Source organism: Periplaneta americana, chromosome 6 (assembly GCF_040183065.1).
Source record: "Periplaneta americana isolate PAMFEO1 chromosome 6, P.americana_PAMFEO1_priV1, whole genome shotgun sequence".
NCBI classification, from domain to species: Eukaryota; Metazoa; Arthropoda; class Insecta; order Blattodea; family Blattidae; genus Periplaneta; species Periplaneta americana.
The window spans coordinates 37447396-37474637 of NC_091122.1; the positions used below are offsets into that span (position 1 = coordinate 37447396).

General features: G+C 33.1%; 1 protein-coding gene and 1 long non-coding RNA gene across 4 annotated transcripts in view; one reads left to right on the forward strand and one right to left on the reverse strand.

The window, feature by feature from the left end:
• LOC138701219 (carboxypeptidase D-like) overlaps window positions 1-27242 on the forward strand; it is an 82113-nt gene that overhangs the window by 24392 nt on the left and 30479 nt on the right. The window contains exons 6-12 of the mRNA XM_069827891.1: window positions 4361-4588; window positions 9088-9279; window positions 15566-15651; window positions 19754-19954; window positions 21657-21899; window positions 22377-22543; window positions 25759-26032. Coding sequence (XP_069683992.1) covers window positions 4361-4588; window positions 9088-9279; window positions 15566-15651; window positions 19754-19954; window positions 21657-21899; window positions 22377-22543; window positions 25759-26032 — 1391 coding nt within the window. The remainder of the gene's footprint in view (window positions 1-4360; window positions 4589-9087; window positions 9280-15565; window positions 15652-19753; window positions 19955-21656; window positions 21900-22376; window positions 22544-25758; window positions 26033-27242) is intronic.
• Window positions 1747-25865, reverse strand: LOC138701221 (uncharacterized). 3 transcript variants are annotated; one of them, XR_011332476.1, is made up of 4 exons: window positions 25728-25865; window positions 25504-25570; window positions 10610-10661; window positions 1747-3463 (listed from the first exon to the last, which is right to left on the reverse strand). It is a non-coding gene; the product is annotated as an uncharacterized lncRNA (long non-coding RNA). The 3 variants fall into 3 exon arrangements; XR_011332477.1 differs by lacking the exon at window positions 1747-3463 and adding an exon at window positions 8051-8330; XR_011332478.1 differs by lacking the exon at window positions 1747-3463 and adding an exon at window positions 9274-10521.

A 27242-nucleotide genomic window follows, 5' to 3' on the forward strand; every position in this document is an offset into this window, starting at 1 on the left:
ATGCAGTAGGCATTGTCTGGCTTTCTGCTATTTTGTAGCAGTTATTACAGGTTATAATTTGTAACGAGGCATTTCCAGATCTGGGTTACTATTGCCAAATTGTTTCTATGACTTCCTTTACCCGTCCTAGAAATTTTTAACATTGTCACTGAAATACTGTATGTGTGTGTCTTTTTCTAATTCCTCCCAGTTGGTAATTCCCATTTCCATGCATTCCTTCTGAATTTCATCTTTCCATTTACTTCGAGTTCTTCCCAGTGGCTTTGTGTTGTTATTAAAGGTGTTTGTTTTATACTGCTGGAATCATCCATACATATACCATGTCCTGCCCAATTTAATCTTCTGGTCCGTATTACATCTAAAATTGACAGTTGATTATAAAGTTAGTGAACATCATTACTATGTCGAATTTTCCATTTGTTTTCAAGTGGGTCGAAAATTGGACCAAAAATTTTCCTCAACACTTCGTTTTCAAAAATCATTAATTTGTGTTTTTTCTTTTTAGTTAAACTCCATGTTTTCGATCCACATAATAGTACAGGTTGGATTAGTGTTTTGTACAAAACGATTTTTAAATTTCTGGTTCAAAAACGGGAAGATAATAATTTGTGAACAGCGTAAAAAGTTTTGTTTGCTTTATGTAGTCTGTTAAGTATTTCATGTTTTCTGTCATTAGAATTGTCTATCAAAACATCAAGATATTTAAACTGGTTGACTGTTTCAAAAGTATAATTTTTAATTTTAAGACTATTGGGAATCCTTTTTGTTTTAGTGATTACCATATATTTTGTTTCATTCTCGTTAATATTTAATCCAATGTTTGGTATGAGCTTGAAATAAGACAGCTGTTTATTGAATTATTGAATAAATAATCTATTAGGTTGTTTAAGTACATATTTGATTCAGTCTGTAAAATCGCATCATACTGTAAAAATAGTTCACTGAAAAATCCTTCCCTCCCACCCCCATACACACACAGTCTTTTCTTTTCCTCCAATGACAGGATTCTTAACTTGTTATTAATTCTGACTCTACAAGTGGGCTCATAGATGTTGCTAGTGTTGAGTAGTTTACTTAGTTCGTCAGAGACTATTCAAAGTGCATTACAGGTGGTGGGTCCACATTACACTCGTAATGAATGATGATGATGATGATGATGATGATGATGGTGGTGGTGGAGAATTGTTAGTTGTCGCAGGAGACTTGTAGTACCTGGAGAAAACCCCTGTGTTGCCTGACCAATGACATGTCCAACACATGTTATAAATTCAGGATGGTAGAGCAGGTTTCAACCGTTGTCCCCTGACTTATAAGGTCAGTGCTATAGCATTGATCCACCGTGACAGGTTACACAAGAAAACACAGCCTACACAATGATATTTGAACAAATAAAATTCTAATAATGCAAATGAAAATATATCTTTTATTTGAAAACATAAATGTATGAAGAATATGGACCAAAATAAGTGTGTTCAATTACTTCAGGACATTTCTGATTTTCCATCTCCTTCTCCAGATATTTCCCTACGGTTTTTATGCCAGGATATGATCTTATACGAAAAATTATTACCTTTCTTCTCAGTATCATTTAGCATTTATCTTTATTCTACGAAAGGAACACCTTTTGCTTTATGATTACTATTCTTGAGATAAAAATATGTTGCTGACAATGGTGGTGATGATATAATATTATGACAGTTTATTGGTATTATTATACTAGATATGACAGTTAATTGAATAAGGAATCACTTTGCTCTTTTAGTACAGAATTTATTTCCTGTATTGCAGTGTTAATATACAATTTTTTTCATTCATACAACTTTTCTTCCTATTTAAATATTTAAAAGAATTATATGAATAGATTCTTAGACATTAGACTATTACAGTTTTAAAACCAAGATTTAGTCACATTTCTTTGGTTCCTTCATTTTCTTAAGATGAATTCACATAATGCATTCAATATTAATTTTAAGAAAATGTCATGTGACAGTCAGAACATAAAAGGTAAGGAAGAAGTAGTAAAGATAGAAGAAGAGTCTGTAAATATCACGTGTTATATATATATAAATGTAGTTATTTTGAAACATCTGTACTTGAAGTGAAATTAGTTTTCCTGTTTATAATATATTTCAGTTGGAAAATTGCGTCACTGTAGCAGTAATTCTCTTGTAGTGGCTAATCATTGAATAAATTGTAAAGATTAGTAAGAAATTAAACATAACTGAATATTGTTACTCTAGTAAGTAAAGTGATAAGGTGAACTCTTATCTTATTTCTACACACTTATTTATGGTATTGTTTGTCTGTTGCTAATTTAAATTCCATGATAATTCTATTAAAGAATTAGTGTTTTCCGAGTCATTTTTAAATTTAATTTAAGATTCTTCCTAAAATTATAAATGAATATAGTGTCATAGAAAACATGCATATTTTGCATTAAAATACTTACTCGGTATAAAGTAATCAAACTTTTCTTGATGTTGAGTGTATGAAGAAGTAGTAACTTTATATTTCAGAGACATTAAATTTGATTTCTAATTACAACTACCACAAAGTCTTATATTCACAGGTTTCGTCAAATGATTAGTTCTAAGATATAATTGTTGTTTAGTCAACTGTTCGAAGACACGTTTGAATCTCATAAGTGACGCCAACAAGGCATTACTTATGAGGCAACTAAGCCAGGAAATAATGGGGTAGGGTGGCCAGTTCCTTTCCCCCTCCATTTCATACATCTCTGACTAGTAACATAATACACTATAGTATAATCTAGGTATAACATCTTTTCTAAATAAGACACATTGAACTTTCCTCATTGTCCAGAGATCTAACAAAATGGTGTGTTAATGTATTGCGTAGCATTATCATAGTTTCCTCCACAATAAAGTAAACAACTATACCATACCTTAGCTACTGAAAAAACCTCCGATATCAACTTTGTAAATATTAAACAAGAAACACATATATAACATTTTTATAATTTATTTTTACGAAAGTAATGAAAAGTATTGCTTCAATTGTCAGTAGCACTTTTATTTTCTTTTTTAATCTGTATTCAGTTCAAGTTGTGAACATAATCTTGCTACTTTATGCTGCAAAATATTATTTCGGCTGTAAGACTGGACATCTCATGATATGATGAGATGATATGGAAGAAGTAGCAGGATGATTACTAGGGAATGAGAACACCTCAGGAAATTGACATAACATCACTTTTACAGCCATATTTATAGGTAACCATATAAAATTATAAAAAAAAAACATGAAATGAGAAATAATTTCAAATATAATTAAATGGAAAAAATCCTATCCAACAAAACAAGTGACTATAGTTCGATTAATACATACTTCAAGTCGTCATAAGGCCACCAGCATAGCTCAGTCGATAGGTGAGTTTGCCTGCTGATCTAAGGCTGTGCTTGGGCTTATTACCTCGTTGGTTTTATTCCGAGGTTTTCTCCAACTGTAAGGCGAATGTCAGGTAATAACATGGCGAATCCTTGGCCTCATCTCGCCAAATACTATTTTGCTGTCTTCTATTGGATGTTCCCGTTGTTTTGAATCATCCTACTTAGCCTCCTCCAGACATCTCTGTCCTCCCAACTTCTTTCATTTCTTGCAATCACTGATACTAAATAATCTAGTAGTTGATAACAGCGTCGTTAAATAACTGATTTAAAATTTAAAAAGAATAATGTGCTGAGAAAATGTAATTTGTTATCATTTGACAGATAGGCAACATAAAACCAATAAGACTGAACCAAATGTTAAATTCTTTGAGCTAAATGATAACTTGTTCAATAAGTCATTACCGTGTTTCTTTGTCAGTAACTTGATAAAAACAGATAATATTGCCTTTATAACTCCTTCAATGTCTTTATAACAATTTACGAATTAATTGATAAATGAACAATGCTGCAATGGCAAATAATATACTTCTTTCATATTTTGATGCCTTTTGAGAAGCAAATATTGTGTTTTTCAAAAACTTTATTTCGATATTTGATTTTATAGCTATACACTTTTCAGCATCTAGAATACCAAAAAAGAGTGTTTTTTTATACTGTCAGTATGCTTTTCTATGCCATAAATATTTGCTTACATTAATCATAAAATCTCCCAGATAGTGATATGAGTGAGTTCAAGTTTTTTCACACTGCAGTTATCAACTTTTATATTTCTCAGTTTACATTTGATTCTCTCATAATGATTTTATCTTCATTTATTATCATAGCATGATCTTATTTACTTACGAATTGTACAATGTAGCAATACAGCAAACTTATTCATATACCAGTAACTTACATAGTAATGACCTTTTCTTATGTTAGTCATAATACATATTTATATTTCTTTGTAGGTGATGACAATGATTTGAACATTATCTCTCATCCATCAGTTGATGAATATGGATTTGTCACACCAACAGAATTCAAGCATCACCATTATCAAGAATTAGAGGAAGAGTTGAACCTTTTAGCATCTAATTACCCTAACATTACCAAGCTGTATGATATTGGCTCCAGTGTTGAAGGAAGAAAACTCTATGTTATGGAGATATCTGATAAACCAGGAAAACATGAACCAGGTAGGTCATATTTTCAGTGATTATGTGCAGATTCTGCTTACATATTACAGCATTATATTATAATATAAAATAAAGAAGTGGATGATCGGGAAGCAATGTTCTTTTTTGCAGAGGCGATTTCTCAGGGCATGCTATGCTTGCTGCTCAAGCCCAATATTTTCGTAGAATGTGTATTTCTTAAAATGAGATTACGTGCATTAAAATTGATTTTGATTTTTGGAATACTGTATAGGCGTAATACCATCCGCAGGTTGTACACCGCAAGTATCGCAACGCTTGCTCGTTTCTCGGAGCTACAGGAAAGACGTAGAAAGAGCGAGAATATGATGCGCGTGCAAGTGCCTTCCTCCTTAATCCGTCCTAGGCTCACATGCTTCTGTTATGTGTTGTTTGAAGCTCTGGTCCGAGAGCTACACCAACGACTATTTAATGTTACACAGAGCAGTATTGACAGTGGGAATGTGCTGTGATATTTGCGAGTGCAATGTAATTGTATGAGCGGAATGCATATGTTAGCTGCTGCATGTATTATTAATTCTGAGTTCGGAATTGTGTGTTATTGAAGCCTTATTATTAAATCCATTTTCCCGAAGGACTATTCAAGAGAAGACAGACATAGAGAATATGTGCGCTCGTTCAGTGCAGCTCAATACAACAATATGCATTGGTTGGCAGGATCGAAAAAATTAAGTAAACTGTTTTGTTGGCCATGTTTGTTATATTATATCGAACTTCTACATCTGATAAGCGAATATGATCCATGACTCATAATGATTTCATAATTATAAAATAAATTATTTATGTGGGTTTGATTATTTTTATTAATTATGAATTATTATATCCTCCCATCTTCCCTATGAATAAAAGAGCAAGCCTAACTTTCGTGACTAGCATTCGCTCCTGCTTTTTTGTGTATGTGTGCATAATATTACTGATATTAATAGTAAGTTACCACATCAGACAGCATTATCAGACAAAGCCTAAACGGAGCGGAGCGCTCCACTATAACTCGTTGCGAGCTCTGGTGCTTCCACAGACATAAGCAAGTTCACGCTCCGACTGGACGTCTCTAGCACCACAACCGGTTTTGGAGTTTACAACTCTGACACTACTGACATAAGAGCATGTTTCTGCTTCTGCCTAAACTGAAATCATGGAAACTTCAACCTGCTTTTTAAAGGCATGTTGGGTCCGATAAGTATAGTATCAATCAAATAGTGTAAGTTCTTACAGTCAATTACTTAACAATATTACATGCATTGAACCTTTATGTTATTACATGAAGTAGTATTTACAAATTATGACAAATGTTTTCACCAATAAATTTGGCATCTTCAGGTCACATTAAAAACATATTGTAAATTTATTTCAACTCAACAATAATAATTCCTTTCTACAATTCACCTTAAACGCTCTCGGCAACAATGAGATTTGCTCTCCACTGACGACAATGACAATTTACTTGGACTATTACGAACAACAATGAACTTGAATCTTAACTAATATTTACAAAGCACTATTTACAAATCAGAACTGTCAGTTCTCAGTTCACAGTTCTTCTAGCTCAGTCACTCGAGTTCACAGTTTCGCGAACCACAGAACCTCAGAGACAGTCCACTGTACTCGAACTCAGGTCCCTCCAACTGCGGTCCACTGCACTCGAACTCAGGCCTTCGGATGCTGACACAGTTGCGGACGCACACTCAAGTCGAACTCCGGTACACAAGACTGGCTAGCTTGCTCTGTTCACTGGCTTACTCACTGAACTAATCATGAATCACACACACACTCCTTCGCGTCCGTAATTTATAACCACAGCAACGTAACTGAGAAACTTCGAATTCGCGATTTTTCCACTTCGACGGACTTCTGGAAGAGTCGGGAAGGTCCGTTCCCCCTTCACTCCGCATGCAGCAGTTGCGCACTCACACTCCCTCGCCGCGTAGGCCCTTTCCCCTCTCTTCTCTCCGCCGCGCGCCATCCCTCAGTGCTCCGTGGAGCCCGCGCGATCTTCTCTCTTGCGGGACGCTGGTCGTGAGTTCGAATCTCACGTCTCTGTCACAATATTAACATAAAATGAACACTTAAGATATTCCAGTTAAACACAATCGTTAAACATTAAAAACTGGTATAATAGGCAGTCTGAGCAATATGCCATTAAAATATGTGTAGCAGGGTGATGTTACCAAGATATTGTGGAGTATGCTGATAACACTGTATTAACGTGGAAGTGTACATAACGAAGAAAGAAGGCATGACAATCTTCAAGTTTATGCAGGTGCAGTTCCCAAAATGATGAAAATATGCTACAATATATAGGACGATCGTGTTGCTGTTTATGGACATATGGAATTAAAGTCCTGTAAAGTATAAAGGGTGGAGTGAAAGAATTTTTAATAAAAATTTTTAGAAAGAATATAAATTATGTTGTCGTGAATTAACGATACTTACGAGAAGGTTGAGGAGAAGTTGACTTGAGTCCATTGGTGCAGCAAAAATTCTTTCACTCTATCCTTTATACTTTACAGGACTTTAATTCCATACGTCCATAAACAGCAACATGATCGTCCTATATATTGTAGCATATTTTCATCATTTTGGGAACTGCACCTGCATAAACTTGAAGATTGTCATGCCTTCTTTCTTCGTTATGTACACTTCCATGTTAATACAGTGTTATCAGCATACTCCACGATATCTTGGTAACATCATCCTGCTACACATATTTTAATGGCATATTGCTCAGACTGCCTATTATACCAGTTTTTAATGTTTAACGATTGTGTTTAACTGGAATATCTTAAGTGTTCATTTTATGTTAATATGTTTTTAATGTGACCTGAAGATGCCAAATTTATTGGTGAAAGCGTTTGTCATAATTTGTAAATACTACTTCATATAATAACATAAAGGTTCAATGCATGTAATATTGTTAAGTAATTGACTGTAAGAACTTACACTATTCAACCTGCTTGTTTTGAAATGATGTATTCTTTGAAGAATGCTTTGCAATATTCATATCAAAATGGATTTGAGGAAGGTGGAATATGATGGGAGGGACTGACGGTGGGCTTATGTGAGGGTGGCAATGAACCTCCGGGTTCCTTAAAGGCCATTTTTAAGTATTTGTTTGTTATTTGTACTGTACTGATATTATATAACAGTAATTCTTTTTCGAAATTATATTTCAACAGACGCAACATATAGATCACAAATCATCTTCCGATTGCTTGCAATACATTCTCGATCCTATGCTTTATACTATTAATATGTGAGAGTTCATGAAACCATTTAACAATGTTAACTGATGTAATATTGTGTTATATTTTTTGCATCTGCATCTTAAAATGAGTATACAGTAAAACCCCAATAAGACGCTGTTCAAGGGACTGGGTGTAAAATGCGTATTAACTGGGACCGTGTATTAGGTGGGTATACTAATTTTGACTTATATACAGTATCTATTAGCATTTTCTTTATTGAAATACATGATTCATGAAAGGTAATACAGTGTTACTCCATTATGTAATTATTGTGCTGTACATCAAAGACATTTACAATATGTACTGTACTTAATTTTTTCGAAAAAAAAAGTCATTTATAGTTGTTTGCCATGTGCGTGTTCTCCAAGTCCTCATGTTTGCCACACTTCAGTTTCTGCGATTACATCCTCCCGACGTCGCAGCTGTAGTGATTGAGTCGTGATTTTTTATTATTGTTCTTAATGTCGATGATGGGATTCCTAATGAATCAGAGAGTTGTTTCTGAGTAAGGGTACTGTTCTCATCGTACTTTCGTAAGATTTCCAATTTTTCCGACACAGAAAGGGCTTTTCATTTAACACTCATTGTAAACACATTCACAGACATTTCAATACACAAAAGGACAACAAACTGCCCAGCAAAAATTTCCAGAATTTTATTATGGCCGAGTGAGGAATGTTGTTTGAGAGAGAGGGTTAACAAGAGGGTGAGGTATTGTAACTGTATGTAGGCTTCAACCACGCAGATAAGGAGTCAAATAAGAGAGCATAACAAGAGGGTGGGATATACTAAGGTATGACGTATGAAGGTTTAAATGCGCAGGTAAAGGGTCGAATACCAATACTTTTCAGGTTAATGGCACCAGTGAGTTTAGTGACCAAGATGTTTCATTGCTATTACAGTACATTGCTGAAAATTACATCGAAAATATTCCACAAAAACAGCGTATTATGCGGGACTTGAGTGCAACAAACAGGATATTTTATAAAGGCGTCATATATGAAATGTATAGGAACCGGACAAGAAAAGTGTATTACACGGGATAGCATAATAAGCAGGCACGTCTTATCGAGGTTTCACTGTATAATTTAATAATACCATAACTATAACATGTTCATTTTTTTAATGATTGTAACATTTATAGTACATATAAGCTCACCAGAACTATTATGCCTTAAGCTGCGACAGTTTTTGACTAACATTGATGATAATAATTCATTATTTTGTGTTAACCAGGTGAACCAGAATTTAAATATGTAGCAAACATGCATGGCAATGAAGTTGTGGGACGTGAACTGTTACTTCTGCTCATCAAATATCTTTGTGAAAATTATGGCACTGACCAACGCATTACAGACATAATCAATTCAACAAGGATACATATCTTACCAACAATGAATCCAGATGGCTATGAACGTGCTAAACCAGGTACTTAACATACAGTAGTATTCACCATAATGTTATGTAGTCAGTGGAAAGTCTTACTCGACAGCATAGACTGAGCATTTCAAATCTTTTTTTTTTTTTTTTTGGGAATACATGAGAGAATGCTATCGTAGAGGAAAAGTGTTACCAGTGCAGTATAAACTTCTCATTGTAATGACAATACTTAAAACTTGTTTGCTTTTATTTTATAGTGAACTTTTTATTTTAAAGATGTTTAAGATTATATATTTAGTTGACACCTTTTATACTCAGTCTCAATTCTTTGTCTGTATTCTAACTCAGTGGTTCCCAATCTTTTTTGACTGACGACATACTTTACTGAAGCCCACGATATCGTGACACACTTACTTGTTTTTATTTTTTATTATTATTATTATCATCATTATTATTATTATTATTATTATTATTATTATTATTATTATTATAAGCAGTGCTTTTCTTTTGGAGAAAAGGTAGTGGAACTCTGTATAGAATATTTTAAAACAGGTGGAGAGATGTATTTTTAGTTTATTCGGCACCGTCGACTGATTTGACAAAACATTTCCGCAAATACAACACTCGAGATTCTGTTTATATTCACCTTCATGCCACGTAAAATCATATTGCAAGTACTCATCACTATATTTACGAAATTCGGTGCATTTTTGTGAACTCTGAAGGGAATTTTTGCTTACATGATTTAAATTAGCATTGCTGTCATTTAACCCAGAACTTGATTCAGATTGTTATTTTTTTTTCTGAATAAAAAATTTGCCCATGATGAAGTCTAAATAAAGCACTTTTGATAAAATAGTCGCATTATCATCTGCTCACATGTATATACTGAAACTGACCAGTATGTTCTGACGATTCTAAACTCTGTTTATTACTACGTATGAAGAGTAAACGAATTACTAAGCATTGTTGCAGGTGTTCACTTTTATTTGAATTATCGCCAGGCAGAAAAATTAAACTAAGCATTGTTACAGGTGTTCACGTTTCATTGGTAAATTCTGTCTCAAAATAAAATGTTCCATATTAAAGACTTTGTTGTAAATAAAAAATGCGTTGTAAAGAGATTTCTGGATGGCATAAAATTTATTTTTCAATTCCAAAATTTCGCGACACACTCCATGGGGCTGCGTGACACACCGGTTGGGAACCACTATTCTAACCTCTGACCAAGTGATATAGAGAATTCTATCAAATGCAGCTTTTGATGGCATTATAGCTTTCCAGGTGTTGCTGCAAGTATAAACGTTTATTACGATAAATTCAGTTAGCTATATAAAATAATTGGAGTTTCGGAGATATTTTAACACAGGAAACTTACCTCCTTCAGGAGCAGGAAAGCCTCCTGGCTGCCCTCGATAGATCTGGTAAACCTATAACATTAATCATGTACAAACTGCTATGGGTTTGATTCTGTTGCCCAACACAACTTTGCTTGACGACTCGTTTACTAGACACTAATTGCCAGCACACATTTGCTCGACAACAGAATTTTCTGATAACACCTTAAGCCCTACAGTAATGAATTTCAGGTGCATTGTGTATTACAACGTAACTAGCAAAGTAACTGACATTAATTATTAAAATAATTATGATTACTATTATTATTATTATTATTATTATTATTATTAGACTGGCGGCCAGGTAGCTCAGTTGGTAGAGCAGCTGGCTACAGACTGGAAGGTCCGGGGTTCGATCCCAGGTGGTGACAGGATTTTTTGTCGTTGCCAAACTTTCAGAACTGCCCCGAGGTTCACTCAGCCTCCTATAAAATTGAGTACCGGGTCTTTCCCGGGGGTAAAAGGCGGTCAGAGCGTGGTGCTGACCACACACCTCATTCTAGTGCCGAGGTCATGGAAAGCATGGGGCTCTCCTTCCATGCCCCCTAAGTGCCTTCATGGCATGTTACGGGGATACCTTTACCTTTACCTTTTATTATTATTAGACTACACATTATAAAAACTTAAAAATTAAAATGTTAAAACAAATTTACAACTAACAGCCCTCAGAAACAATGTAAAATTACAGTTGAATGTTGTTAGCCATTCCTCGCAGGAAATCCAATATAGTTCTATTGCTTCTATCATTGTAGATGTTAAGAATTCTCTTTGTACAATCGATATATTGCTTTTTCGGTGGCGTAGCAGGCATTCCACAGATTAATGTCTTCAGTTCTCCTTTTTACCTGAATTAGATCTTTTTTAATTTCATTTACCATTGTGTATACGCCAACATGCGATTTACCAACCGGGGATTCGAGTCTCAGCTTATGTTTACCATCAGCGAGAATGGTGGATACATATCCATTGCAATTTAAATTTTTCCTTTTTTCGCAACACGAATAATATACATCACCACGATTTTTATCTTTCATCTACAACTGTCTACAACAAGCTTGGGATGTCCTTGGTTAGATGGAACTAAATCTCAGAAAACATCAGTGAATGACATCGTGACTATTTGGAGTACAATAAATTCAACTATAAACACATAGCAGCATACTACATAAAACTGTATGGGCTATTCCGTATGAAATCGATCAGTAAAAAACTTCGAATTTTTTTATACTCTAATTTTTTCCCTATTTATACAAGGTGCTGAGGAGAGTGCATTTGCAAAAATATACTATCGAAAGCCAAACGGTTTTCGTATTGTTGAGCGACAAATTTAGCATATTTTATAAAAACAAGCCTCTTTCAGCACTCAGAGCTCTGGAACCATTTACTGTAGAACATTGAACGGGAGCTTATTTTGAAGCTGACATTTAGTAGGTTATGATAAGAAATAATCCTTATTTTTATTATATACAGAGAGACAGATAATCTGATTTTACTTACTTTTAGGCTTTTTGCCCATTTGTAAAAATGTAAAAAAATATTGAGAAAAAACCTTGCATTATTAAGAGAGATTCGGCATTGTTTGCTTAGTGTCACGGCAATAAGTTCCAGGGGTATTAAATAAATGATTTTCACACGCCTAGACTTGAAAGGCGCAACACAGCACACACTGGCCGAGAGATGAAGATAAGCGAGCATTGGGCGTCATTTTACTCCTGTGTTTATGAAAACCTGTGATAAAACTAGCCCAGCTATGCGCTACTAGACGAAACATCACGTGTTTATGTCTCCTGGCCTTGCTTGCGTAGGCTAGTTCCCGCCTCACAGTCAGCTGGTTAGCTCACATGCGTACTATTTATTTTCTTTATTTGATTTTTCAATACTTTCTTATTAACGTTGCACCAGTAAAAAATACGTGTTTATTTGTACTTTCAATGCGGAATGTAACCATATATTTTAAAAATATTTTTTTCGTGGGCAAAGGTGTCTTAATTTTAAAAAAATCTAAATTTTTCCATTTCCATAAAAAGTAAGAAAAACTGTTTACATGTCAATATATACTTTAACTTTTCAGCATCAAAATAAACCATGATTTTGATCATTGGGTAAAAGGGTTTCGGAGCCACAACAGTTTAAAGTTGCTAATTTTATGAAAATACGATAAATTAAAATATTTTTAATTTAAACACTATGAAGTTGTGATGCCTCAAACTTTGCAGAAAGCATTGTATCATAGTTGTCTACAGACAGAAAAAGTTTCATTGTACAGTAAAACATCGTTAATCCGGACTACTTCGGGTGATAAGTTGACTGGTTTAACGAAAGTCCGGATTAACTGAAATAACCTAAAGAACAGTAGAAAGCGCATTAAAACTCCGTTTGCAGCAACAAAACACGTTTATTATGGTGTATTTAAAGGGCATAGGCCTAAATATGTACACATACGTGATACCCATAATTCTGACGATTAATTAATTACTCTAATGCAAATTTAGATGGATTTTCTTTATTTTCAATACTACATGTGTATTATTGTAATTATTGTAATTCCGTAGTTCTAATCTATAAAAATAAGTCTTGAAACTTGAGCCGTGCACGTCGGCTCGATCGCTCGGGCAGCTCTTCAGCAGCTTGCGCCACATATATTATCGACATATTCCCGAATGTTATATCCTAATAGCAGCAAGGATTTGTGGGTGGACAAGAGAGAGGAAATAAGAGGTTTTCTGGTTAACCGAGTAGTATCACATCGACACTCGGGAACTCGCCTCTGCCTAGACATGTAGACAAGCTAACACTCAAATTACTTATCGTTACTCGGAGATATGCCTTTGTGAAGAGATGTAACGAAAAGGGAAATTGTGCCGCGCAAATTAATATTGAATTAGTATTGAAGTTTCGAGAACGCGGAAGTTATACGTTGTCTAGGATGGGTTATTCTGGAAAGGATCCAGATTGTTGTAACATGTATTGGATATTGAGAGAGTCGCCTGTTTGGTATTACCTTGGTATTTTCTAAATTCTTTTACACATTTCCTCCTCTCATTAGTCCACGGTATGTTTGTAATAGTTTAACATTGCACAGATGTGTGTCAGTAATTTATTAGTAGCCGAGTTAAGATTGAATATGGCTTTGAGCCTCAAGTAATGTAGAGTATATTGTACTGATTATCGGGCATTAATTCTCATTTTTTATTTCATTTAGTTTAATATTGTTACATATTTTTCCATTATTAACTCTTTGTTCTTTTATGTCAGTTCATCTCATTATACATACTTGTATTTTTTACATATTTAATTTAATATATGTTATATTATTTAATATCCGGCATTGCTTATTTGTATGCTTCCACTGCGCAACTTGATCAAATCCATAGCACCTTTACCACCTGACGTAGTAGTCGTATCCAATGTGTGGTGGCATTACAAATGATAGATAGAGGCGTTGCGTTCATCTCAAACAAGGTTCTTTAATTTTTCCAAACTCATATTTTTTGGCCTGTCCGGATTAAGCGAAGTCCGGCTTACTGGGGTCCGTATTAACGACGTTTTACTGTATTTAAAAATTGCAAGGTCAATTTTCTCTATATTTCAGTCGATTTGAGATGGAATAGCCTGTATACACTGTCGTCAAGTGAATGAGTGTTGGGCAAAACCGCCATACGGCATTCATGCTGTCGGTTAGTCATTGTCGGTCGATTGAATAAGTGTCAGACAATTGAGCCGCTCCCACTGCTATCATATAAAGCACAACAAGATCAGCTCAATGCCATTCTGTGACACTAAGAAACTTCTCAGAGTGCATATCAGGTGCTGCATGTTGCGTTACAGTATCATCCTTACAAAATTGAGCACACGATTCAAATGCCATTTGACATCCCACAGAGCAGCCTACTAAGGGTAATGCATTCCTGCTAGAATGAACAGTGTTTCCAAATCAGGATGAACATGGACATTGTTTGCAAATATTATTTATAAATTAACTTAAATTCCGTAATAAAATATATCTTTCAGCATCAACAAACTGTATATTTGAGTAAAAGTGTTGTTTCACATTTATTATTTAAACTATCAAGTGTTTATGCACCACGGTTTACCTGTGAATTATAATAATAATAATAATAATAATAATAATAATAATAATAATAATAATAGTTTTATTTTTCCTGGCAGAGTTAAGACCATCAGGCCTTCTCTTTCATTCAACCAGGATCAAATCACATACAGAAAATACATACCGGTATGCAAATATGAACTTAAAAATAATAATAAACATAATTAAGTAAAAAAGAGAGATTGAATACATATACACAATCTGTATTAACTTTAAAATAACAATAATAAAAAATATATGTAATAAAAAAAAAAGAGACTGAATACATAATCACAAACAGGAAAATACATTCTAGTATACAAGTATTAACTTAAGAAAAAAAAAAAAGAATTAATACATTTGTATATAATCTCATAACTAAAGGAATAGTAGAATTAGTATGATCAGCACAGCACGTGTTACATTGAGACAATGACAATTACCTAGATATTAGTGTTAATGGAAAAATAAAGTAATGACTGTGTAAAATAATAATAATAATAATAATAGTAATAATAATAAATAAAAATTATACCTAAAAACTAGTTCTGTGCATTTAAGATATTTCTAAACAACCTAATTTTAAACAACTGAGGACTAAGACTACCCTTATTTCCAGCGGCAGCGAATTCCATGAGCAGGCCATTATATGGTTGATGTAAGTATTGATTACATTTTTGGGGAGATTCGTGTTACTTTAATATGTTCCTACGTGTGTTGGTTTCTATAACAGTATAAAATATATAACATGTGTTTTTCTCCGATTTATTTTTTAACAGGGAAAGATAATTTTAGTTTCTGTTAATCTGAGAGGTATTTATTTCGCACTTATACTGTTTAATTTCAGGAGATTTCAAGAGTGTGATTGGTCGACCTAATGCTCATAATGTTGATCTCAATAGGAATTTTCCAGATCAGTTTGGAGTTACGAAGGTATAGTGAACTTAATGTTATTTAGAAATGTGATATAATACTAAATGTAGTGTAGGTAGCTCAAAAGTAATGAATTGTAATAGTGAGTATAATGTGTTAATCTATTTCACATTCTCAGAGTCCATATTCCTTGAGTCATTTTAAATTGTTACTACCAGTCTATTTTTTATGTAGTATATTCGTAATCTCTTATGGAAAATAGTGTATTGTGGACATGATGTCTTACTTTTCAAATAGTTATTATGTTATCATACTCTGATTATTGTAGTATATTCTTTTCAGATATATGAATAGAAATTCTTTATTATATAACTTTTTTCGTATAATATATACAGTGAAACCTCTCCTTATGGACACTCCCAAGATATGGACACTTCTCATATATGGACAGATTTTTAAGTCCCAACTGAAATGATATAGAAATAATGATAAATTTAACTCTCGTTTACGGACACTCCCAGACACGGACATGGACAGCTGTTTCATAGATCTAAAGCTTGCTTTACCTCCTGACTGCGAACAGAACTTGGATTTCAAGACCTATACCTTGACCAAAACTACTTCCGACTTGACAGCTTACAGAGAAGGGGGAGCAATGTTGTCATGTTGCCCATCTTTCGTGTAAGCGAGCGAGTTGCCGATAGAGTGCAGTAATGAACGGCTGACATGAACACATACATTTCTAACCAATATGTTGAACACTAGGCATTAACATTTGTGTACATTATTATTTTTATTAGCCTATAATAACAGCATAATAATAATAATAATAATAATAATAATAATAATAATAATAAATAATAATAATAATAATAATAATTAGTAGTATTAGTAGTACCGGTATTCTTCAATGTAATTACCATTAAAAAAGCGTCGAAAGGACTGTAAGCTGTAAAAACAGTTTTAATTTAATACGAAGCCTCTACTTTTATGAGTGTCGGTATTCTTCAATGTAATATTGTTAGAAAGGTGTTAAAAAAATTGTAAACTGTAAAAATATTTATAATTAAAAATCTGCACGGCCTTTTTCTTTTCAAATATTGGTAACAGTGCTCTTATTAATTTTAACACGAGGAACAGTTCTCATTACGACTTGCGCCAAAGGTAAAAAAGACCCGCCATTATCTTTTCCTGTCAAAATACTCTCTTACATAACACACCATCTCTCGCGCTTAACTCTTTAACGGGACACCTTGTCCAATATTCTTTATTCTCCGCCTGCCTTTCCTTCCGACATTGCACAAGTCTTCTGTTTAAAAACTCTAGCAGAAACTAGAAAACACACACTCCACCAAAGACAACGAAGATAATAGTGTAATATAATTTAAACACAATAATTATCGATACACTAAAACAATAATACAACTAAATAATGTTTTTAATTTACACAAAACATGTGTTAACCAGCCACTCAGTCATTCCGGCCACTGTATTCACCACTAGGCCCTAGTATTCACGTGCAACTTGTAAACATAGGCATGCCAACATCGTCCCGTTACCATGGTTACTCGTCTCTTGTGATTGGTTGATTTGAATGGTTGCCATGGTAACATGCTAAAGGCGCCATTTGTCAGGTCGGAAGTTGTTTTGGACAGACCATAATGTGTTACAAAAATGGAAAATTTAGTACACAAATTCCTTAACATGAAAGAAAACAGTAAGGGTCTCGTAGGCTACCACTAGCCCAGCAGCCCAGTCGGCTACCCTTTTTTAGCTGAAACTGGGTGAATAAACGAAGTCATTAAATTTAACCTCTCTGATGGGTCCAAGGTTTCCACGATCGTAAAATTGTATTCAACACATGATAGGGTTAGTAGGATTATTCTCTTTACTTCAGTCAGTTGTTTTGTTTCGAGAGACATGGCATCTGAACGTAAAGGTTAAGTTGAAAACTGTAAATTATAGTACTGCATAACTACAGATTTAGAATAAAATAATTGCATGGCACAGACTGTATTTTCTTCTTTCAGTCTTATCTACTGTAGTTCAAAGTTGCAAAGAATTTACTGTAGTATACTGTATTTAGAATTAAACTTCAGTCATACATTTCATTTAAAGCATGAAGGGATACATAATGCATATTATAAATTTACTGTTAGATTGGGGAGCCTCTCTCCAATAAAGGACATCTCCCAGATGCGGGCAGATTGTTATGTCCCTTTGATGTTCGTAAATGAGAGGTTTCACTGTAGTAATTCAGTTATTCTTGTTCTCAGACCCATCTAGTACCATCAGGACCCACCTTATATTCGATGAATTTCCAGTCTATACTAATAATAAATCTGTAGCTGAAATTTTTCTGATAATTTTCGATTTTCCAAAAATAATTGGTCCTAACATATATAATTAACCACCCTGAAACCGAAAATCGCTTTTTTGAAATTTTTGTCTGTCTGTCTGTTTGTTACCTTTTCACGCGATAATGGCTGAACCGATTTCGATGAAAATTGGAATATAAATTAAGTTCGTTGTAACTTAGATTTTAGGCTATATGGCATTCAGAATACATTATTTAAAAGGGGGGTTATAAGGGGGTCTGAATTAAATAAATCGAAATGTCTCACTTATTATTGATTTTTGTGAAAAATGTTACATAACAAAAATTTCTTTAAAAATCATTTCCTATAAGTTTTATTCTTTGAAAAATTTGGATAGGACTGATATTTAATGAGATAAATGAGTTTCAAAATTAAAATAACTGCCATCTAAGGCGGTGTAATGAAATAAACAAATGAATTCGTCTGTAAGGGGCCTTGGTCAACAACAATCGAATGCTATGAATCATAGCCTACAGAGAATGTTTCTGTGTTTGTATGAAGTAATATCAGAAGCTAAATTAACCGATTTGTGTAATTAATTATTATTTCACCATTGGAAAGTGTAGTTTCTCTATATGGACATAATGCTATAATGTTATTACAGTAACTTCGGAGTGAATTGAGGACAGGTAAGATTAAAATAGCTTCTTATGCACAAACAACTTGATAGGCTATTCTGTGTATTCGTTTCCTGTATTTCTTAAAATAATGTTTATCTCAGAGAATTAACGAACCACAAGAGTGTATTGATTTAGTATGCTGTAATAATATGTTAGTTTAGCATTCCATTATTTTATAATCAACATTTTAACTATGCTCAATTGAATCGTGTTAAAATACATAAAATACATATGCATTAAATGCAATGCAAAAAATTGGGTAATGAGTCAAGCAGATTATGTTGCGTTGTTGTAAAATAAAATTTGTTCCTCCTGAGATTCAAGAGCCCCCGTAACAAATTAGAAACTTACTTATCGGTGTACATGCGTTATCAACACATTTTTTATATAATATAATATAATATAATTTAAGTTATTTGAAGGGTTCAGAACCATAGTGGGCCAAGCGCCATTTACTGAATACGTAGAAAAGAAGGGTTAAAATTAGGTTATTATCATAATTCAATGGAAACATATAGCAAGTAAAATAAAGTATACACATTAAATCTAAATGATATGTCAGTCTTCATTAAAGTATGGATCCATGTAATAAAAATTAAGAAACATGTTAAAGGAATTGTCATTGCACCAAATGAGTGGTCTCTGGACCAAAATGATCGCATTTTAATTATTTAAATACAATTTAAATTAAGTAACATATTAAACGATTTATCCTTCTAACAAACACGAATGTTCCCTGGCTCAAATGTTCTATTTTAATTATGTAATTACTTTATATTTATTTCTATGGCTAGTATCAAATATGAGACAACAATATTAATCATCCTTCAAAAATTACAGAGAAAATACATGTTTTAAGAATCTATATGGAGATAGTTATGTTAAATTATCATAAAATTGTTTCGGAATATAAAGTATATATATATGCTTTCATGTGTTAATTATAATTAACTGGGTTACCTTGTTGACTAGTTTCAGCTGGTGGGCTGTCATCAGAACAGGCTGAAACTAGTCAACAAGGTAGCCTAGTTAATTAACACGTGAAAGCATATATATACTTTATATTCTGAAGTGTTATAGTGTTAAAAGTTGTGTAATCAAGATGTATAAAATTGTTTGTAAACATTATAATGTAAATACACGTGTGTCATTTTATATTTACAGTTTAATAAAGTAGCAGAGCCAGAAACACAGGCTATTATGAATTGGATTCGTTCATACCCATTTGTTCTGTCAGCAAATTTGCATGGTGGATCTTTGGTTGCAAATGTGCCATATGATGATAATCCAACCCAAAGAAATGGTCAACCATATGTAACACCAGATGATTCAGTTTTCAAAATGCTTGCAGAAACATACTCAAATGTAAGTGCATAATGTCAGATATTTAATGTAAAAAACTTCATTTAGAATATTTGTATCAATCTGTTGCCATAATTTAGCATATAATTTTCTTCTTTATAAAATGCTTGCAGAAACATACTCAAATGTAAGTGCATAATGTCAGATATTTCATGTAAAAAAACTTCATTTAGAATATTTGTATCAATCTGTTGCCATAATTTAGCATATAATTTTCTTCTTTATAAATCCACTTTCGACAATCATCATCGCCCTTAATTAGATTGACTTTGAAATATTTGACCGTTTTATCTTATCTTACTACTCTATTGGCCTGGATCTAATACGACTCCAAGTTTTCAGATGTTCTGTATGGAAAAATAAAAATTCCTCAATATAATATCACCTACTTTGAAATTAATGTTATAGAATTAAAACAAACTTCCAAATTTTCAGTTCCAGTCTTTAGCAACATTCTCTTTTGGTTATCACTCCCCGTCTTCATAATCATCTTTTCTTCTTCTTCTTCTTCTTCTTCTTCTTACTATTATTATTATTATTTTTTTTAATTTTTATTATTATTCTCTCATTCCTCCTCCGGTTTTTTAAATTTTGAAAAACTACACATTTGGATTTTTTTATATTGCAATCCAATTATGACACAAATTGGTCATCTTCCATTGAAGATTGTGCAGCAATTATATGTACAATAAAAGAAACATAAATTCCAAAAAATAGAATATTCCAAGGAATCCAGTGAAAGAAAATATTATAATAATGTCTATGCAGTCACAACAAATTTCAGTACAAAATAAGTGAATATGAAAATTAAGACTACAAAATAGATGATAATCAAATTTCAAAAGGCATGAACCACCAGTGTAACTCAGTTGGCATAGGCATTTTCCTGCTGTTTCGGAGCTGTGCTTATGCGTGGGTTCAATTCCCACTTGGGCTGATAACCTGGTTGGATTTTTTCCAAAGTTTTCCCCAATCGTAAAGTGAATGTCAGGTAATAAATGGCGAGTCCTCGGCCTCATCTGGCCAAATACCTTCTCTACTATCAGCAATTCCACCGATGCTAAATAAACTAGTAGTTGATACAGCGTCATTAATAGGGCCTAACTAAAATAAAACTAAATCAGCTGGTCAAACTGTACATTCTATAAAGTAGTCTTCTTTTACTACTGAAAAGGCCTATGCACGAACGGTTTTCACATGGCTGTTTTTATTTTAAAAAAAACAGCGTACTGGATTCAGCAATATCAGTCATCATCATCATCATCATCACTGCTGTCGTTATCATTTTTAATTTGTAGTTTGACTTTAAGGAATTGACTGTTTTGAGAAATGTAGCTTCTTTTTAATCTTTCTCATCACCATTGATCTCTGTCAAATTTAAATGTATTTAAGTATAGTCTTCGTGCTATTTATAGTAAGCAAATTGTAAAAATAGTAATTGTAAATAGTAACAAAATTGCCTACGTTTATATACATATCTTAATTAGTTTTAATCATACTAAATTTATAATATTAAATACAAACACAAATTATGAATTTGAAATTAGGTGATAATTTATTTATGTTTATTAAAATTCCTCTTGAATGTGACAGTCAATATCTATGACTAATTATTCTTTTTTTGCACTAACTTAGGAACAGGGTTCATTTTAAGGCTTTTAAGTTGTTATCCAAAGATGGGAAATCCTCATTTATTTCTTGACAGGCACACAAGAAAATGCATTTTGGAAAACCTTGTCCGCAATACTACCCAGACGAGTTCCCAGGAGGTATTGTGAATGGTGCCAAATGGTATGTGGTGTCTGGAGGTATGCAGGACTGGAATTATTTGAACTCCAACTGCTTTGAGATCACTCTGGAACTCGGCTGCTATAAATTTCCTCCAGCTGACGAACTCACAACTTACTGGCTTGACAACAGGGAAGCTCTTCTTACTTACATTGAAACTGTGAGTAAAATGTATTTTTCTTGTGCATGAATTTCATAACATTTTTCTGGCAAAATATTATTAGGACACCACCACAATTCACTTTCGTGAACGAGTTATAGAAACTAATTTAAATAACTCTATACACGCACAATATTAAAATAAATTCACAATTTCTTATATAAAACTGATTTTCGAATAAATTTTGCTATTGATTAAACATATTGTCCATCACTTGGAACGAATTTAAACTTTATTTCTGTGGAAAAAATTACTTCTTTTGGAATTCATATAATTTTTATTGCCTAATGCAGCTGCATTTGACCTCAATACATAAGAGGTTTCTAACTCTGCGAAATAAATTGCAAAATACTTATTAGCACCTTGCAGAAATAACAACCAGAGAAAGTGAGCATGTCACCGTAGCAAGATGTATTGCAATTTGAAAGTATATTTCGCTTTATCCTCTTAATTATTTTTACATCTTGTGTTATAAAGGTGCATAAGGGTGTGCACGGCTTTGTCAGAAGTACAGAAGGTAATGGATTGCCCAATGTAACCATATCAGTGGAAGGAATCAGCCACAACGTTACTACTGCAGCTGATGGAGATTATTGGAGACTTCTTGTTCCTGGCAAATACTCCATCACAGCTTCAGCTCACGGGTTAGTGATTTTATCTATTCAACCCAAATTATTTATGGATTTAGAAAACTAAAATAAACAACAGAGAATGAAGCTTTTAGGTTGGTGGATGAAGTACTAAAATCCTTAAATTCGAAACTATGTGTTGGAGGAATAGTTTATGGTTTGGCTAAAGCATTTGACTGTGTAGATCTGATATCTCTCCTTCATCCACTGACCTTCCAGTTAAAAACATCTAGTTTATTTGAAATTGATGAGCAAATTTAAGTTATGGTATTAAAAATGAGATCTTAGTTTGGTTTACATATTATTTATGAAAGAGAAAAGAAAAAGTAAAAATAAATATAACAATAATAACAAGATACTTACTTAGTATTTAGGATTATTAAACGTAGAGTTTCCCAGGGATCAATTTTAGATCCGTTATTGTTTCTGATTTATATTAATGATTTAGCTTCAACTATAAACACTGTACTTTATTCCAAGTAATCGTATTTGCAAATGATACAAGTGTGATTATCTCAAGTAATCAATATGATCACTTCACTCACACCTGTGGAGTAATGGTTAGCACGTCTAGCCGCGAAACCAGGTGGCCCGGGTTCGATTCCCAGTCGGGGCAAGTTACCTGGTTGAGGTTTTTTCCGGGGTTTTCCCTCAACCCAATATGAGCAAATGCTGGGTAACTTTCGGTGTTGGACTTCGGACTCATTTCACCTTCATCTCATTCAGACACTAAATAACCTAAGATGTTAATAAAGCGTCGTAAAATAACCTACCAAAATAAAAATGATCACTTCATAAACACTAAGTACAGTGTTAAAGCTATTGAGTGATTGATTTAATGCAAATAAACTAGCACTTAATGTTGATGAAATCAGTGTTATCAAATTTAGTACACGTAATAGTATTCACTATTCCTTCATATTGATGTCAAAGTATCTATAGGCACAAAATTTCTTGGTTTGCAATTGGATAGTCACTTAAACTGGAAAAAAACACATAGAATATAATATTACTCCTAAATTGAGCTTTGTTTGTTAACATTCTTATTCTTTACTGGTGATAGGAACATCCTTAAAATGGCATATTTTGTTTACTTTCATTCTGGAATCAAATAGTCCACACCTGTGGAGTAACGGTCAGCGCTATTGGCCACGAAACCAGGTGGCCCAGGTTCGAATCCCGGTTGGGGCGAGTTACCTGGTTGAGGTTATTTCCGGGATTTTCCCTCAACCCAATACGAGCAAATGCTGGGTAACTTCTGATGCTGGACCCCAGACTCATTTCACCGGCATTATCACCTTCATTTCATTCAGACACTAAATAACCTAGATGTTGATACAGCGTCATAAAATAACTCAATAAAATAAAGTAATCAAATATGGACTAACATTCTGGGGTAACTAATCTGAATTTAAACCTATTTTCGTTTTACTAAAGAAAACTCTAAGCATAATTACATATGCATGAACAGACATCCTCTAAAAAGATTTAAATTTAGAGAACTTCATCTTATCTTGTAAGTACATTCTTTTCCTAATGATGTTTTATGTTAAAAATCAAGATATTTTTTATATTAATCAGAACATTAATAATGTTAATACAAGAAACAAATCAGATCTTCACTTACTGTTTGTTAGTCTCAGCTATTACAAAGAGAGGAGTTATATTAATCTTCAATGTACTACCTAATTATCTTAAAGGTACTGGGACATGACAACTGCCTATTTTAGCTCTTGAACTTGCAAATGGCATGTAGACCCTACTGAAGCATTCCTATGTCACAGATTTATGAAATTATACCATGCATTAAACAACGCTTATAGTATCTTTTGATGAAAAATTAAATCACTTATCCCCAACAGAATATTTATAGGGTGCCCCCAAATACGGTAATTAGGAAATAAATTGTTACACAGGTTTCATCAGTTAGGTATACATATCTCATAGAATTTTAATCAAATCTCTCTCATTTTTTCTAGTGTAATGAGAATATATCACATGACAATAATATGAATGCACTACTTCCTTAACTAAACACCACATATGTAGAAATTAAAAAAAATTATGAACATTTTCTCCCCCCCCCCCCCCAAATTTTCCTTAAATTTTAATTTTTAAAAATTCAGTGAAGAAGTTTAAAAGCAAACCACTTCATTCATTTTAAAGAGCTAATTAATATTTACCTGCCACAAAAATTTCATGACTCTATCTATGTTCGTTAGTTTATGTGATATATGTACCTACCATGCGTAACAATTTATTTTCTAATTACCGTATTTGGGGGTGCCCTATAAATATTCTGTTGGGAATAAGTGATTTAATTTTTCATTAAAAGATACTATAAGCATTGTTTAATGCATGGTATAAATTTCGTAAACCTGTGAAATAGGAATGCTTCAGTGGGGCCTGTGTGTCATTATTGCAAGTTCAAGAGCTAAAATAGGCAGTTGTCGTGTTCCAGTACCCTTAAAAGCATTGAAGGAGAAAGAGAAAAATTTAAAACGTAATTAATAAAATTTCTTCATATTAATACCTTCTACGTAAGTGATGAGCTGTTTATGTCTGTAAATTAAATTAATCTACTTATCAACTATGTATTAATAATTGTGCATTAAATATTTTTGTATAATTTTTTATTTGTTTCACATCTCAAAGCTGATGTAAGGTCTATGGAATGGAATACAATAAATTAAATGAAAATGAAATATGTATTGGTATTTATTAGGTAATATCATTGCATTTCGAATTAATTTTCTTACGAATTATTTAAACCCTGACAGTGCTCAGTTAATTGCCAGATGACTTCAAGCAAAAAGGATCGAAGTTTGATTCCCAAAAAGTCCTTTGAGGTTTGTGTCACATTTGCTCCAAGTATTTCATTTTCCCCTATTATTTTCACCTTTTACCGTATCATTCCTTTAATGCTCACTGCCATAAAATATGAACACATTAATCTGTGACTACTTCATACTTACCGTCTCTTCCCTGGATGAATTGCCTCTAAACTTCGAACATGATACTGCCATTTTCATGCTTAATAGCCTGTAAATATGACAATTAATTATATAAGTGTTGTTAATTTGCACACATGCAGTAACTATACTTCCTCATTTTTTCGTAGTTATTCATCTTTTTCATATAGTTCATAATTGTCATTAATCCATAAAAATTAACAAACAATTAAAGTAAATGGACTTACGTAATAACTTCTGTTTCTCATTCTTATACAGATACGAAAGTCAGACACTGGAAGTGATTGTACCATCAGATAACACAGCTAGCAGTAGCCTCAACTTCACACTCCTTAGAGACAATCCAGAAATTTGGTCCACTCGCAATGACTACGGTATACAAGTCAATTTGGAATCAGGAAGATATCTTACCAATAACGAACTTGTGGAAGCAATGGCAGAAGTAGAAAAACTGAATCCACTTGTTGCTGAGCTGAAAGCCAGCAATAATATGGTTGCAGTGCCCATACCTTCGTTGAAACTTACACATGAGGTAAGTGCTTTTAATTATATGCACTTTAATCTCATTTAACACCTCTCTTAGACGTAAGTCCTGTCAAGGCCATTTTGTTTTTCCACATCACCATCTCTCGGTATAAACAGTACGAACATCAAGGCTGAATTTGTTATATTGCTTATATAGGTCTATGTAAGTGGCTGTAATTTTATGACTTCGGTTCAACCTTGGAAACTGTAATAGCCATTGCCGCATGAAGAATATAAATGATTATTTCTTACAATTGTTAGATCTCGCTCTTCTTCAGGAAAAAGTGTATTAGGGTGAATATTCTGAAATGGGTAAATGTATGTCCCGGCTGATTTAAGGAGTTTCTTGAAAATGTTAACTGATTACTTTTGCGTTTAATTAACTAACTCTCACATTTTTTAGTTGGAAACAAAGCATAAAAGGATTAATTTTAAAATTTATAATTAAAAAATAACTTCCAAATGTCAAAATGTAGCTACGGTCCCTATGTCCCCAACTATATTTTACTCTGTTTTACTAAGTTTTTCTCGGAATGTTTCGATTTGATTTTATTTCCTCGGCCAAGATTATAAAAATAAATAGTTAAAATACTTATGAAAGATAGGAATTGTTGTTTGTTTAATTCTGAAAGGACACAACTTTAATGTAAAGTTTGTCCCCAAAAATTCCGTAACGCCGGTCCCTCGAAATAAAAAAGCTACTCAAAAGAAAATTTTGCTTCATATGGTAAAATTTAACGGTTGGTAGTGATGAGAGGTCAACATGGCACCAGTTAAAAAACTTTTCGTCCATTGTCGTAATTTATTTTATTGAAAAATACAAAAATCATCACTGATGACTGAATGTTATGTTTTCTATTGGTAACACCGGTCCCAGATGGCATTAAATATAGTTTGTATATATTAAACTTTCGTAATATATGCAAAACATTACAATGTTTGTCGACTAAAAAATCTAACCTCCATGATATTTTTAACGATTTATTTTGTCAGAACTATTGCAGAAATTATACTAATTTGTAACAACGGTCCCTGTAATGTCAGTCCCTTTATTGTGGGACCGAGTTTTCATTTAACATACAATTATTAAATACTGGTGGATAAAGTAACTTCGAATATTATTTCATGTGATTTGTTTATAGGAAAGAAAAGAAGTCTGATGATGAAAGTAGGAAATATGAAAGGGAGAAGATACGTAGGCAGAGGGCAAATATGAC